Here is a 13,115-nt window from a genome sequence, read left to right on the forward strand (position 1 = left end):
ATTTGCTCTTTGAAGACAGGTGGTCACTAAAGCAGGTTTGACTGTATATAATGTGTACATTGTTTGCATCACAATGGTCCCCCATTACAATCCTGCACCCGTACTTTACCATTGTCATATTGAAAACATTCCTTAGCCTATAAATAACTGTATATAACTATGTTTACAATTACAAACGCTTACATGCCCGCAAATAAAAAAAAATAGTGTAGTTAGTATTGTTTGTATTGCATTCTCCAATCAACAGAGTGACAGATGCGTTTTATTTTTGTTCTTCTAAATCTGAATATAATATATATATAATTTATACTTATATATTTGTAATGAACGTTTGTACATTTAGAACAAAGGTAAAACCTTTTTTGATAAAGACAGAGGTGAATATCTAATAACATGTTACCATCCGTAACCAAAGTTTATCAAGAGGTGGCAACATGGAGTAAAACAGAAGAAAACAAATCAGGTTGCTCATTAGAAGTAGAAGAAAATCAAGTTGTTTAGAAGCACTTCCTGTGGACGATGGATGGACCGGACTCATCGTATTCCTGCTTGCTGATCCACATATGTTGGAAGGTTGTTTAGAAGCACTTCCTGTGGACGATGGATGGACCAGACTCATCGTATTCCTGCTTGCTGATCCACATCTGTTGGAAGGTGGAGAGAGATGCAAGAATGGAGCCTCCGATCCATACAGAGTATTTCCTCTCTGGAGGAGCGATGATCTTGATCTTCATGGTTGGTGGGGCGAGGGCGGAGATCTCTTTCTGCATGCGGTCAGCAATTCCTGGGAACATGGTGGAGCCTCCGGAGAGAACGGTGTTGGCGTATAGATCCTTACGGATGTCAACATCGCACTTCATGATGCTGTTGTAGGTGGTTTCATGGATTCCAGCAGATTCCATTCCAATGAAAGAGGGCTGGAAGAGGGTCTCTGAGGCGCGGAATCGCTCGTTGCCGATGGTGATGACCTGTCCGTCGGGAAGCTCGTAGCTCTTCTCGAGGGAGGAGGATGAGGCAGCAGTTGCCATCTCCTGCTCAAAGTCGAGAGCTACGTAGCAGAGCTTCTCCTTTATGTCACGGACGATTTCACGCTCAGCTGTAAGAGATAATAATGGATGCAGTTACATATCAATTGCAGAAAAATTGTAAAATGTGAAGATAACAGTGAAATGTGTTGAAATCCACCGGGCCGTAGAGGGGTATTTTTATTAATTATTGTCGATCTAATCGGATATTCCTTTGTCAGAAGGATTTTATCAAGCAGTAACATGAATGGACATGCAGATATTGTGGTCTGTGGCTTGAAGATAAAGAGATGTGAGGTTTGAATTGCAACCCGAGACGACTGACCTTTGGTAAGATATTCATCTGTCTACATAAGTATTCTAATATTATAATTATCCCTATTTTAATTATCATCATTAGTATTGCTATTATCCATATCATGTCTTACCAGTGGTGGTGAAAGAGTAGCCACGCTCGGTAAGGATCTTCATCAGGTAATCGGTAAGATCACGTCCAGCCAAGTCCAGACGGATGATGGCGTGGGGGAGGGCGTAACCCTCATAGATAGGTACAGTGTGTGAAACACCGTCGCCAGAGTCGAAAACGATACCTGTGGTACGACCAGAGGCGTAGAGGGAAAGCACGGCCTGGATGGCGACGTACATGGCGGGCGAGTTGAAGGTCTCAAACATGATCTAACAAAAGAAGTTAGGGTAATAAATCAATGCGATAGGTTGCAATATATTGTATAAGCAAATTTTTGTTTGAATTAAGAATAAACTCTAGGGATTATAAACTGGGCAAATTCAACTTTTTTTTCTCTCTGAATGTTCGCGGTTTTGTACTCGTAGTCTTTATCAGCTTTTATTTTCACTGCAGTAAAGAAACGAAAAGGTTTTCATAGCATTTTATGGACTTTAAAAAAGAAAAACGATATTTTAGATCGGTCAGGGAGAGCGATATGTCGGTCGTGTGGGGTATCCGACTAGTTGTCGTCGCCTATGTAGGCTATTGGTCACGTGGGCTATCTGTAGCCGTTGTTCATTCCATTCCTGCCAAAGTGGCACTTAAAGGTACAATGTCCGATTTGCAGGCCAAACAAATGAAATGATTAAATTCCAACTGCATTTGAAGGAACAAACTAATTTAGAAGTTCGTTCAAAACGAAAGGGATTGAAAACGGCTTTTAGTGGGAAAAAAAACTACCCTTAGTTATCGAATAGACATAAGTGATTGCGATCACCTAAGTAATAGTTTCATTTTCAGACCCTTTCACCGAATGGTCGTACGTTTTGTTCTGTACAAAGATTCAATCAGTTTAATTTTGGCCGTTACAAATAGTGAGTTATTAATTAAGACAAATGCTCATGTACCTGTTAAAGCTAAATATATGTATGTTATTACAAAAGAAGAAAAATAGATGTCAGTAAGACTCTCAATAGTGTCTGACAGTGTAGTCTAGAAGATAAACGGGTTTCCTTGCATAATTTGAATTTTACGACACTGCTAATGTTTAGATTTCACAGATAAGACATACATGACAAGTCATATTCATAGTTCCTGCAAAGTTCTACAGAATCTGATGTTGGGTGCAAAAGAGACATAGTATCTTTAAGGAATGTTTTGCAATTCTGCACTATATCCTTACCTGTGTCATCTTTTCCCTGTTGGCCTTAGGGTTGAGGGGGGCCTCTGTCAGAAGGACGGGGTGCTCCTCTGGGGCAACACGGAGCTCGTTGTAGAAGGTGTGATGCCAGATCTTCTCCATATCGTCCCAGTTGGTGACGATACCGTGCTCAATAGGGTACTTCAGGGTGAGGATACCTCTCTTGCTCTGTGCTTCGTCTCCAACGTAGCTGTCCTTTTGTCCCATACCAACCATGACACCCTGGTGACGGGGCCTGCCAACGATGGATGGGAAGACAGCCCTTGGTGCATCGTCTCCCGCGAATCCGGCCTTCACCATTCCGGACCCGTTGTCGACGACAAGAGCGGCAACATCATCGTCACACATGATGATTGAATTTCGTTTTCCTGTCCTAAATATGAGAAACAAACCCAGAGAAAAGGTTTTAAAAACTTTCATACAAGCAACAAGAATTACGACAAATTGTGATGAGAATTATGTCCAATAATTCTATCCCCGTGAAATCTGCTGTCCTATTTGAACTCCTGACTAGTAATCTATTGACCTTGATTAAAATCCACTGAGCTGTAACCTTGGAATTGATTCATGCTTACTTGCACAAACCAGCGTTAGGCTATTTGACATTCTCATTTTAACATTCTTAAAATCAAAGCTATCCCTAATGCCCGAGTCACATGAATTGAGTTGATGGCGCATAAGAAATTTGTCAATACTTCTTGGCTCAGCCCCTCAAAATACATGGCTCATGACACCGCCTATTGGTGGATTGAGCGCTACAAAGGGGACAAGAAAATTGCTATCGCTTTGACATTAAAACGAAACTTTGGACTAACGCACGAAAACCAAACTTTGCACATATCGCACGACAACCAAATGCCCTAAGATGTTGATACCTACTTTGATAGAAAAATAAGGTTTTACAAAATGGAAAAATACTAGAAGAGAAAAGGTAAGAAAGAGTGAAGACGGATTGAGGACGGTAAACCCCAAACAAGAGACTCTGGAGATCTACCCCAGAATCCTCTCACCGGCACCAGAGTTGCCTAGGCCAATGATGGCCGAGAAGATTGCGCAATGTACTGCGCCGGTCTGGCAGGAAGGTGCCAATTGCGGTGAGGGGTTTTCATGGACCAGTAGATCTGAGATTATATTATCCAAAAAAAAAAAAAAAAAAAGAGAGATGAGTATGAATTTACAAATAGTACCAAAATATAGAAGAAAAAAAAAGAGAAATAAAGTGAAAGGCGTAAATATTCTAAAAAAGAATGAAACGCCGATAATACCAAACAACAACAACAACAACAACGAAGTGTATCAAAGGCATGAAAGTGCGTGCCTACGCAAAAGTGAACTTCTATTACGATAATACAGTAGCAATTTAAGGGCCACTTTAGTATGGAGACCCCTTTTGAAAACAGAATCATGGTACAATAATTGACCGCCATTGAATAAATGCACACATTCGGATATCCAAAAGGCAGCTGAGCTTTTCATGTTCACACCTATAACTCTTCATCTTTTGATCACGTCTTTACAAAATAAAGGCTTTGCATATTCGTGAAAACAAACTGCCCGAAATGAATCGCAACAAAAACGCATCACTGTCAGGGCGTGGTGAAATCACGGGGCAATTCCTAATGCCGTACGGACAGCATTGGGGGAGGGGTGGGGGCTCACACTCAATTCATTAACACACAATCAAGAGCCGAATTCTGCTGAATAAGAAACCAATTAAATGTGTATATGCTACACCAGGGAGGGATAAAGTATCATCGAAACGACCCCTTCAGAGCTCATACATGCACCCGCCAGTCATTCAGTTTCGTTTACAATCATATTTCACATTTCACAGTTTTGTTCACTTGAAGTATAATGATAATAATAAAGTATTTTGAATATGCATGAAATATATTCAGTTTGGTCTAAGGTATATATTGCTGGTAGCAGGCTTCAGCTGACAGTACGACTGTATGTCGAACAAAGTTGTGGGAACTAACACGAAACAGTTTACTAAATCAGTATTATGTACACGTTGAATAATTAGTCAATAACCATGAGTACATAAATACTTGAGCTGAACTCAAATCTCATATCGCATCAATATTAAAGGCATCGTTTAACAACGCCAAATCTGAGATGCACGGCCCTACATGTTATCAGAGTCTGTGATATGGTGTAGTATTGAAGCCCTAAACAAATCGCGCGTTAAAATTTATTAAGAAGCGTGCCTCAAAAAAGTAAAAATCTTTGAGTGACCGGTTTTACCATACTCGTTTTCCCCAATAGACTGTAGTGTTGTGAAAACCGTTTGGCAAACGCAAAATGTGGTTTCGATTGTCAAAGTCATGGGGTTCCTGACTGACCTAAAAGGTTTATAATTATCATTGCAGCATGAGCGAAATCCAGGATTTTGTTTCAGAATCTGAGACAAAATTATCGGATCCCTTTAAATATAATACAAGGTAGCCTTAAGGGCTTGATGGTAATATTTTTATGAAATTGATAATTGGTGGTATCAATATCATAAACATATTACCACCAAGCCCTTAAGGCTAATACAAGGTAGCAACACTTATTCAATGATCGCAAAAAACTTACCGAGTTAGAGAGAGAAGAGAAAGAGAACTGGATGACACCACCTGCTTGATTGCTTGGTAGAGAGTGAAATGATACTGTGGGGGACCAAGTAATGTACTACCCCTTTCTTGGACAAAGACCCCCAAGCGAGAGTTATGTCCAGGGTTTTTGACCAAATAAGGAGACAATTTAGACACATCGTACGCCTCAGGGCAGATAAGGAATGCATTGAAAAGGATATGCAAATGAGATTCGGTGCTTTTTTGCTTAATAAAGTTTGTTTGCGCTTCATTTATTCTTTTTAAAAACAAATCTGACAACGAGGCCAATAGATAAGCTTCGCAGCTAATACCCAAAGAAAGTAAGGAGGAATAAAAAGCTAACTACAAGTATGTCGCGACAATGAATGACAATGCAATAATAAACTTAGGCGTCTACATACTGTTGGCCAGTACGGGACCAAAATAGGATTAAGCTTAAATGGGGCTCAGTTTGGAGGGGGTATAGAATCGTTTAGGCGGTGTGACCGAGCCTCACCGAGGTATAATTAGGCATGACAAAAAGCATTAACTCAAAGGGGAGAAACAATTTTATCGCTCCATTGTTACCCTTTTCTTGGGAGTCTTCAATCGCAATCTTTCCTATAACGTCTGGCCTATTGAAACCTCATACCACCAGAGCGTGCATAACCTGAATTAAATACTCCTTTTAAAGTAGCTCAGTATATCCCATTCACCGTGGTCCAATCAGAGTTTCCATTATGGTTGAATGATTCTCGCTAGCTCTTTAAGTCCATTCCCTTGTGCCGGTTGCTTGTGTATTCATGTGAGATCCATGCATTACTTATTTCTTACATACTTAATCTTTCCGCCGCCATTAGAGGCCCAGATCAGGGCGAACCCCGCATTTGTGCGCCGCCGTACGATTTGTAAGATGCGTACTCCTCCTCCAATAGGCCAGTTTCGTAATGTAACCAAATTTAATGCATAAGTCTTTAATAGTGAGGTGCCTCAATAAAAAATTTCATTCACCTGATAAGAATAATAGTATTTCAATAGACAAAATCCGAACGGCATACATAAGTTGTTGCCAGGTAGGACAAACAATATGGCTTGACCTACCTAGCAACATGTACTTTGCATTCTGACTATTGAAACGTTGTTATTCTTATGAGGCGAATGATATAATATGTATTGAGGCACTTCACAAAGACTTATGCATTAAATCTGGTTACATTACGAAAATGGTCCCTTGCGGCTGTCTTTATTAAGTCACATACGAGGGATCGGGGTTAGAGTTACATTTGGCTTTAAGGTTAGGTTAAGGGTAACGGTTAGATATATTGTTGGGTCAAGGATTGAAGTCAAGAACAAAGTGTGAGTATGAAATTGATGCAAGGCAATTTTAGCAGGAGCAAATGTCGGACAACCGACAAAATGACCCAAACTTTCTACTTTTAAAACCATGACCACAACCGGCCTGCGTCTGTTCTGATAGATTTCGTATAAAATCCTTGCATCTGACACAAGGGTCTGCAGAGGAGTGTTCGACATGTCCCACAATCTCTCCGTGTGTCTACTTATTTTAAATTATTTTATACAGTTGTTTGTGAGATGTAATTTAACAACATTTCAACTGTTCAAAACCTTGAGACCTCTTTATGTTATTCCTGTATTTTACCTTAATGTTTTGCTTTTCATAATTTGTTTGTCATAAGTAACTAAAACTAGGACCCGCAAATTAGGAAATTTATCCACAGGGAGTAACTTTGTCAAGTTTTTCCCCGAAAAACACACTTAGATATACCGTGAAAAATAACATGGCTGCAAAACCCTTTTACATTACGAGTATAGGGTCTAATAAAAACGGCCGGAAAGTGCGTAAAATGGCGTAACGTGGGTCCAGGCATTGAGGGGCTCAGGTTTAGTAGGAGGGGGGGGGGGGGGAGGGTGAGGTGGGGGAGGGGATCAATCTTACCCGATGGATAAAATGCGAAGTTACAATGGGAGGGTGTGGGGAAGATAGCATATTCATTTTACGTTACATTTCCTCCTCTCCACTTTCACCTTTCTGTATATTTTCTTATCATGTGATGGTTGGGGGAGGGGGGGGGGGGGGGAGGGGTGCACATATTCACATGCCCCCTTATCTACGTCCTGGATGTTTGCATGTGTGTATGGGTCGGGGATCAGGGTCATTCCCTCTCACAGAAAGCACGGTGTTTTCAACTATTCTAAAAGCATCCCCTTTGTGTCAACTATGTGCTGTACATCAAAGAATGATAATTATGTTTTCAAGTATTAAAAAAGTTACATTTTGTGTGAATGTGTGTGTGTGTTTATGGGAATGTATATACGATGCGGGGTTCTGAGAAAGCTGCAGCCCTACTCAAATTTTGAAGTCGATATTTGGGTATTAAACCCACCTAATAATCTTATAAATGTACATCCCCTCTTTATTTAGAAATACAGACATGTATTTGCCAGCGTTATAGCTGGCAAATGTTGTTTATACGGCACTAAGTGGGAACATTAATTGTTATCCGTGCGTCGATGCCCGATGCTGTTTAATTTGAATATGAAAAGAGGGCCCCGGATGTGAAATAAGGGTGCGGCGTATAAGGGAAGTCAATAGGGATTTTTAGATTTGCACGACGAGAACGTGGTCTGCCACGTGTGACATCCTTTTAAGGCAATGTGACGTCATTTTAAGGCACTGCCGGGCTGCCAGTGCCTTAAAAGGATCAGTCCACGTTATCGTCGTGCAAATCTAAAAGTCCCTATTCTAGCTTTCCAAGGACCGCATACTAGCACGTTTTTTTAATATGTAGTTTTATTTTTAAGGGTGAGCTAAATAATGATACTTTATAGGAGATTGCTGCATCAAAGTTTAGGTTGCGGTGGCCATAGGGTCTTTTCAGAGTTTAGTGCTGATTCAGTTTTATCTCCGTTTTTTAAACCCGGGCATAATTAGGGTTGGGTCATAACAGTTACATCAAATATGTTTTCACGTGATTAATGTTAAGAGGCATAAAAATATTATGCATGTATAACTCTCAGACACGTTTTTTTAAGAAGTTGTTTTCATACTTTGGACAATGATCGAGTTCAGTGTTGTGAATTTAAGTGTAATAAATGCCCTGTCTACGTGCAAGTAGCTCGGCAGGCTATATCCCAAAATATCGTATATGTTTTGTTATTTATGACCACACTTATTACATTTAGAAACATGATAAATAAGGCAATGAGAGGCCCAAATATGCCCCATATTCGTGTAGAAAGGTCATGACCGAACATATCACTTTTTATTCATGTACATGTACATTCGGCGGCGAGCTGTCCGCATACAGTATTTTGAATCTTTACTAGTGTGTTGATTAAAAACTATTTTTTACCATTTTTAAAATGTCTTCTCTTTTATCCTTGCTCGTTCGCTAAATTAAGAAACAATGTGCCCATACGTGTGTGCATAGTACTTGGCGATTGCCAGAGTGATGCAAAATAACTATAGTCTGTGAAGAATTTGTCGAACTAATGCTGCTCCAGCATTTTGAGACGCGCTGGACAATAACCTAAAACTTACATCCTTCATGGAAAACAACAACCGCTCTGGTGTTGCATAAATTGTCCCGGGGGGGGGGGGGGGGGTAGTTTTCCGGGGGTGATTACCCAGGGGGTAATTGTCATAGAACCAAATAATGATATGCATTTAGGCAAATATATAACAATTGTAAAACGTTAGTGTGGTTCACTTTAGGTTATATGTGCTTGTAATCGTAAAGTTATTGTACCTTAGCACAAAGTCAATGGAAACACAATTTCTATGTACAGCTGTATTACCATGGATCAATCAACATGAAATAAAATGAAATGAAAAATATTGAAATCAATGTATTAGATAAAGATTAAACTAGATTGAAATTATGCGGAGTCTTATAGAAATCAGAAAATCATACACCGAAAAAGCAACAATGTACTTGCAAGGTTATATCATGAATTATATGTAGTCCATTTAATTGAATCATGTACATTATAACAAAAATTAGATAATAGAATTTGAAGACTTTGTAGGTCCCCTTGAAATGTTTACAATACAAATCACAATCAAGGAGATAATAATTTACTTTCATATAACTAAGCAACACTCTGCAACAATATAATACATTAAAACTCAATATATTCGTGTCGATCGACACCAACTACCCATTTGTAATGGATGCTATAAATCTAGTCATATCGTTCATCACTCTTCAATGACGATTTATGTTTACATTATAATAACATCATACCTTGACATCTTTGAAAGTTTACTGTTCATTTACGGCTGAATTGAATGTATATTCCATTTAAGGTATTATTTCTAATTGATATTAAGGTAGCGTTAATGTATACATTTTGAGGATTTAAATAGACAATATGTAAACACATACTTCTCCTGCTTAAAACAGATTAGCTAAATAATAAGGCAAGAATGTGGAAATGCCAGTCACATTTTACGGCGGCTATTTCGGTTATCGGTCCTCTTGCTACAGTGCATGATATACATATTCATATAGAAGCGGGTCCAGGATTGCGTAAAAGGGGGGAAGGGGTGACTTCCGTTTTAGATATACATTTTTGTTTTGCTTTCCGGGAGACTAAAATCGGGATCTCGCCAGCCTTCTCGTGGTTCTTTTTGTTAGGGAAGGTGAGTGAGGAGAGTGAGGAGCAAAGCAATAACATAATTTCCCGATTTTGTTGATTTATTCCCCCCCCCCAAAAAAAAAGAATAAATTGAAAATTTATCATGCGAATCGTCCACGATGAAAAAAAATTCAAAGTCTATTAAAGGATGATTACACTTACTAGTGGCTCAGAATGTGTGATAGACAAACTTAGCTTCAGATTAAGATTTATGCTGGGGCCTTATTACAAACTCAACACTCAAATTGAACCCGATAGATAGGCCCTAATTACTTTTCTCACAGCCTACAGGTCCCAAAATGGAAAGAAGAAACAACTTCTTTCTCGAAAAGACCCTTTTTTTCCAATGGGGGGGGGGGGGGGGGGGCTATTCTGCTACCCTCTGGATCCGCCTTTGATTCACACGTCACCACAATACAAGTGGGAGTATCTCTGTGAATCATGACAAAATAAATGCAATTTGTTTCTGAAATCAGTGTCGTTGTTTGCTATTACCCCCTTAAGATTTATATACCGGCCTGAAGACGACCAAGACGGTCAATACATATGAAGATCATGTCTCTTCAGCACACATCCAACAGAATTTCGTTTACTACGGTTCATTGGTAAATCAGATTAAAACAAACTATCTTCTGCATTTGTTAAGCACACTGAAATCATGTTAATATATCGTATGATATCGAAATTTCATAATACATCTGTAGTTTATCTACGTATGCAAGCACATTTAATACAGAGGTCCTTCATACTAAGCGCCTCGTTACGATTATTTCATTGACCTGCTACGATTAATTGGATTTCAATAGTCAGAATGACAATTGCATAAATCCCCCATTGTTTTGTACCGCAAGCCATATTGTATGCAATTCGCATTCTGACTATTAAAAAACAATTGTATATCATGTAAATATGATACATCGTTGCTACAGGAAACATGTATAAATTGGAATACACTTGAACACAAAATTGTCTTTTTTTTTTGGTACTTGTGAGACATCTTGATATTTAGGAAAGCATGTAGCTGATTGCACGGCGAGGGAGGGAGGGGTGGTGAAATAGGCCCATGCTTCCCGGCAAACCTTTATCCAGTATATCTGAACCGGTTGACTACTGAATTGTATAGGTTCCATAGGCTTAACATAGGGAACACTTGGCTCCCGTAAGCAAAGGGTTAAGTACGAATTGAGTGTACAATCTAAATGTCCATCCCACCGGTATTTTATCTTTTTCTTTTTCTTTTTCTCTTCCTTTTGTTTTCCTTTTTTTCTTTTCAGGTATGTGCCCCTGTACCCAGCCACAGAATCCCGGATCCGCCACTGCACTGAAATCACACGTATGGACAGCAAAATGGGATTAAAATTGAGCCCGGTGAATCAAATATTATATATCGTATATGCACACACTCTCAATTTTTCTCCTAACATGCTCAAACATTGGTCTTTACGAAAAATTGAGGCCTGACCATTTCATGCATAATCAGTACAGAAGTCGATCGTTTTGTTTTTAGTTATTATTAAATTGAAAGTCTGATTCAAAATATGATTTGTATTTTCTTTATTGATGAACGTCAAGTTTAATAGCTAGAAATTAGCGATCAATGATGCTAGTTGGCGATGAACTCTTTGGCCGATGGTACGATCTTTTGTGAACAAAGCAGCTCCTGCACATTAATGCCATATTGGGATCTTCTACATGTATGTACCCCTATTACAAGTCATGACTTTTTATTTCATATAGTCTGCCTATTCTCTGTTGACTCAATCTGCGAAGGTTACAACTCCGCAATTACATAAAAACCAGGGGGCGTTTCACAAAACTTGTCATCAGTGACAAATGACAGTATTTGTTATAAGCTACTGAAATGATTGCTTCTGATTGGTTGTCAACAGATTTGTCACTGATTTTTGTCAATTGTCATTGAAAAAAGGCTTATGAAGCGGGCCCCTGGAGGAAATCAAGAAGAAGAAGGTAACTTATTCCTGGTTCAAGTGAGTTGGGGAATTTGATTATAATGATTTTGTTTAAAGTTACGTGTCAACATCATCATCCTGTAAAAATTACTGTGTTTTAGATCGTGTTCTTTCTTTTTCGGACAGAATTATATTAGCGGGGGACTTTAAATGTAACATGCTTACATCAAATCCATTTTCAAATAACTGACTGAATTGTGTACTTCTTTATGATTTACTCAGCTTGTTCAACAATCTACTCGCATTTACTCCAAACAGCACCTCGTTGATAAATCTAATATGTGTTTCCAACACGATATTATTGATCCATTGAACACTGGAGTTCAATCAGTTGGATTACGAGACCATTCTTTAGATTACTTGGTCACAAAATCACATCATCCAAAGTTAACGCCCAAAATCTCTTCTTTTAGAACGTTAAGGTCCTTGAACGAAAACGACTTTCAAAATGGCCTTGCATCAATTGATTGGGATTCAGTCTTCTGTTTAAAAGACAATGTCGACCAATCATGGAAACTATTTTCGTCGTTAATGCTTTAGCTTAGTAACAAACACGCTCCGTTCATTTTCTATGAGGAGAAAGATGAATGGTTCTCCCTGGATTAACGATGAATACTCGGCTTTAGCCCGAGAGAGGGACTTCGACAAAAAGAAGTTCGACCCAATTAAAGCTAAGATACCGGAATCCAATTATCAACCTAATCTTCAGCAACCTGTTCAATATACACAAACCACGAAGTTGCACTGGGAAAAATATACTTGCTTTAGAAACAAAAAGAACAATTTGAATACAAAATTGAAAAGGTTTTATTTTAGAACGAAGCTCACGGAAAGCAGGAACGATTTTCGGGAAACTTGGAAGGTGATGAATGATTTACTTCCAAGCAAAAAGTCTCAGGAAGAAAGGCATTTTGTTATTAAGCAAGAAGTAATTTCTGATAAAAACATTATAGCTAACAAATGCTATGAAATGTTAAGTAATGTCGGCGGCTTCTAGTTTTAACATAACGGATGATACGAATTTCATTGAAACTTTGTCACAAACAGCTTTTTCTTTCAAATTTGGTAACATTGAGTTTGAGTTTGTACTGAAAGAGTTAAGTACTAAAACTGGGTGCTCCTTTCATATCACAGCCTTTAACCTACCTATTAAACCGATTATGGCAGACCGGCCACTTTCCAAAAGACCTACAACTCGCTAAAATTATTCCAATCGCTAAAAGTAAACGATCA

The 13,115-nt window shown here is 38.8% G+C and overlaps 1 protein-coding gene across 3 annotated transcripts; it reads right to left on the minus strand.

The window, feature by feature from the left end:
* Positions 1 to 218: 218 nt before the first annotated feature.
* On the minus strand, positions 219 to 5,382 carry CyIIIa (cytoskeletal actin IIIa). Of its 3 annotated transcripts, XM_030983882.1 has the most exons (5): positions 5,252 to 5,358; positions 2,654 to 3,044; positions 1,454 to 1,700; positions 627 to 1,096; positions 219 to 545 (listed from the first exon to the last, which is right to left on the minus strand). In XM_030983882.1, exons 2-5 carry the CDS (start codon positions 3,017 to 3,019, stop codon positions 498 to 500), a joined length of 1,131 nt encoding a protein of 376 aa, XP_030839742.1. In that variant the 5' UTR covers positions 3,020 to 3,044; positions 5,252 to 5,358; the 3' UTR covers positions 219 to 497.
* Between the last annotated feature and the right edge of the window lie 7,733 nt (positions 5,383 to 13,115).

Source organism: Strongylocentrotus purpuratus, unplaced genomic scaffold (genome assembly GCF_000002235.5).
Source record: "Strongylocentrotus purpuratus isolate Spur 01 unplaced genomic scaffold, Spur_5.0 spur5_scaffold_14, whole genome shotgun sequence".
Taxonomy (NCBI): domain Eukaryota; kingdom Metazoa; phylum Echinodermata; class Echinoidea; order Camarodonta; family Strongylocentrotidae; genus Strongylocentrotus; species Strongylocentrotus purpuratus.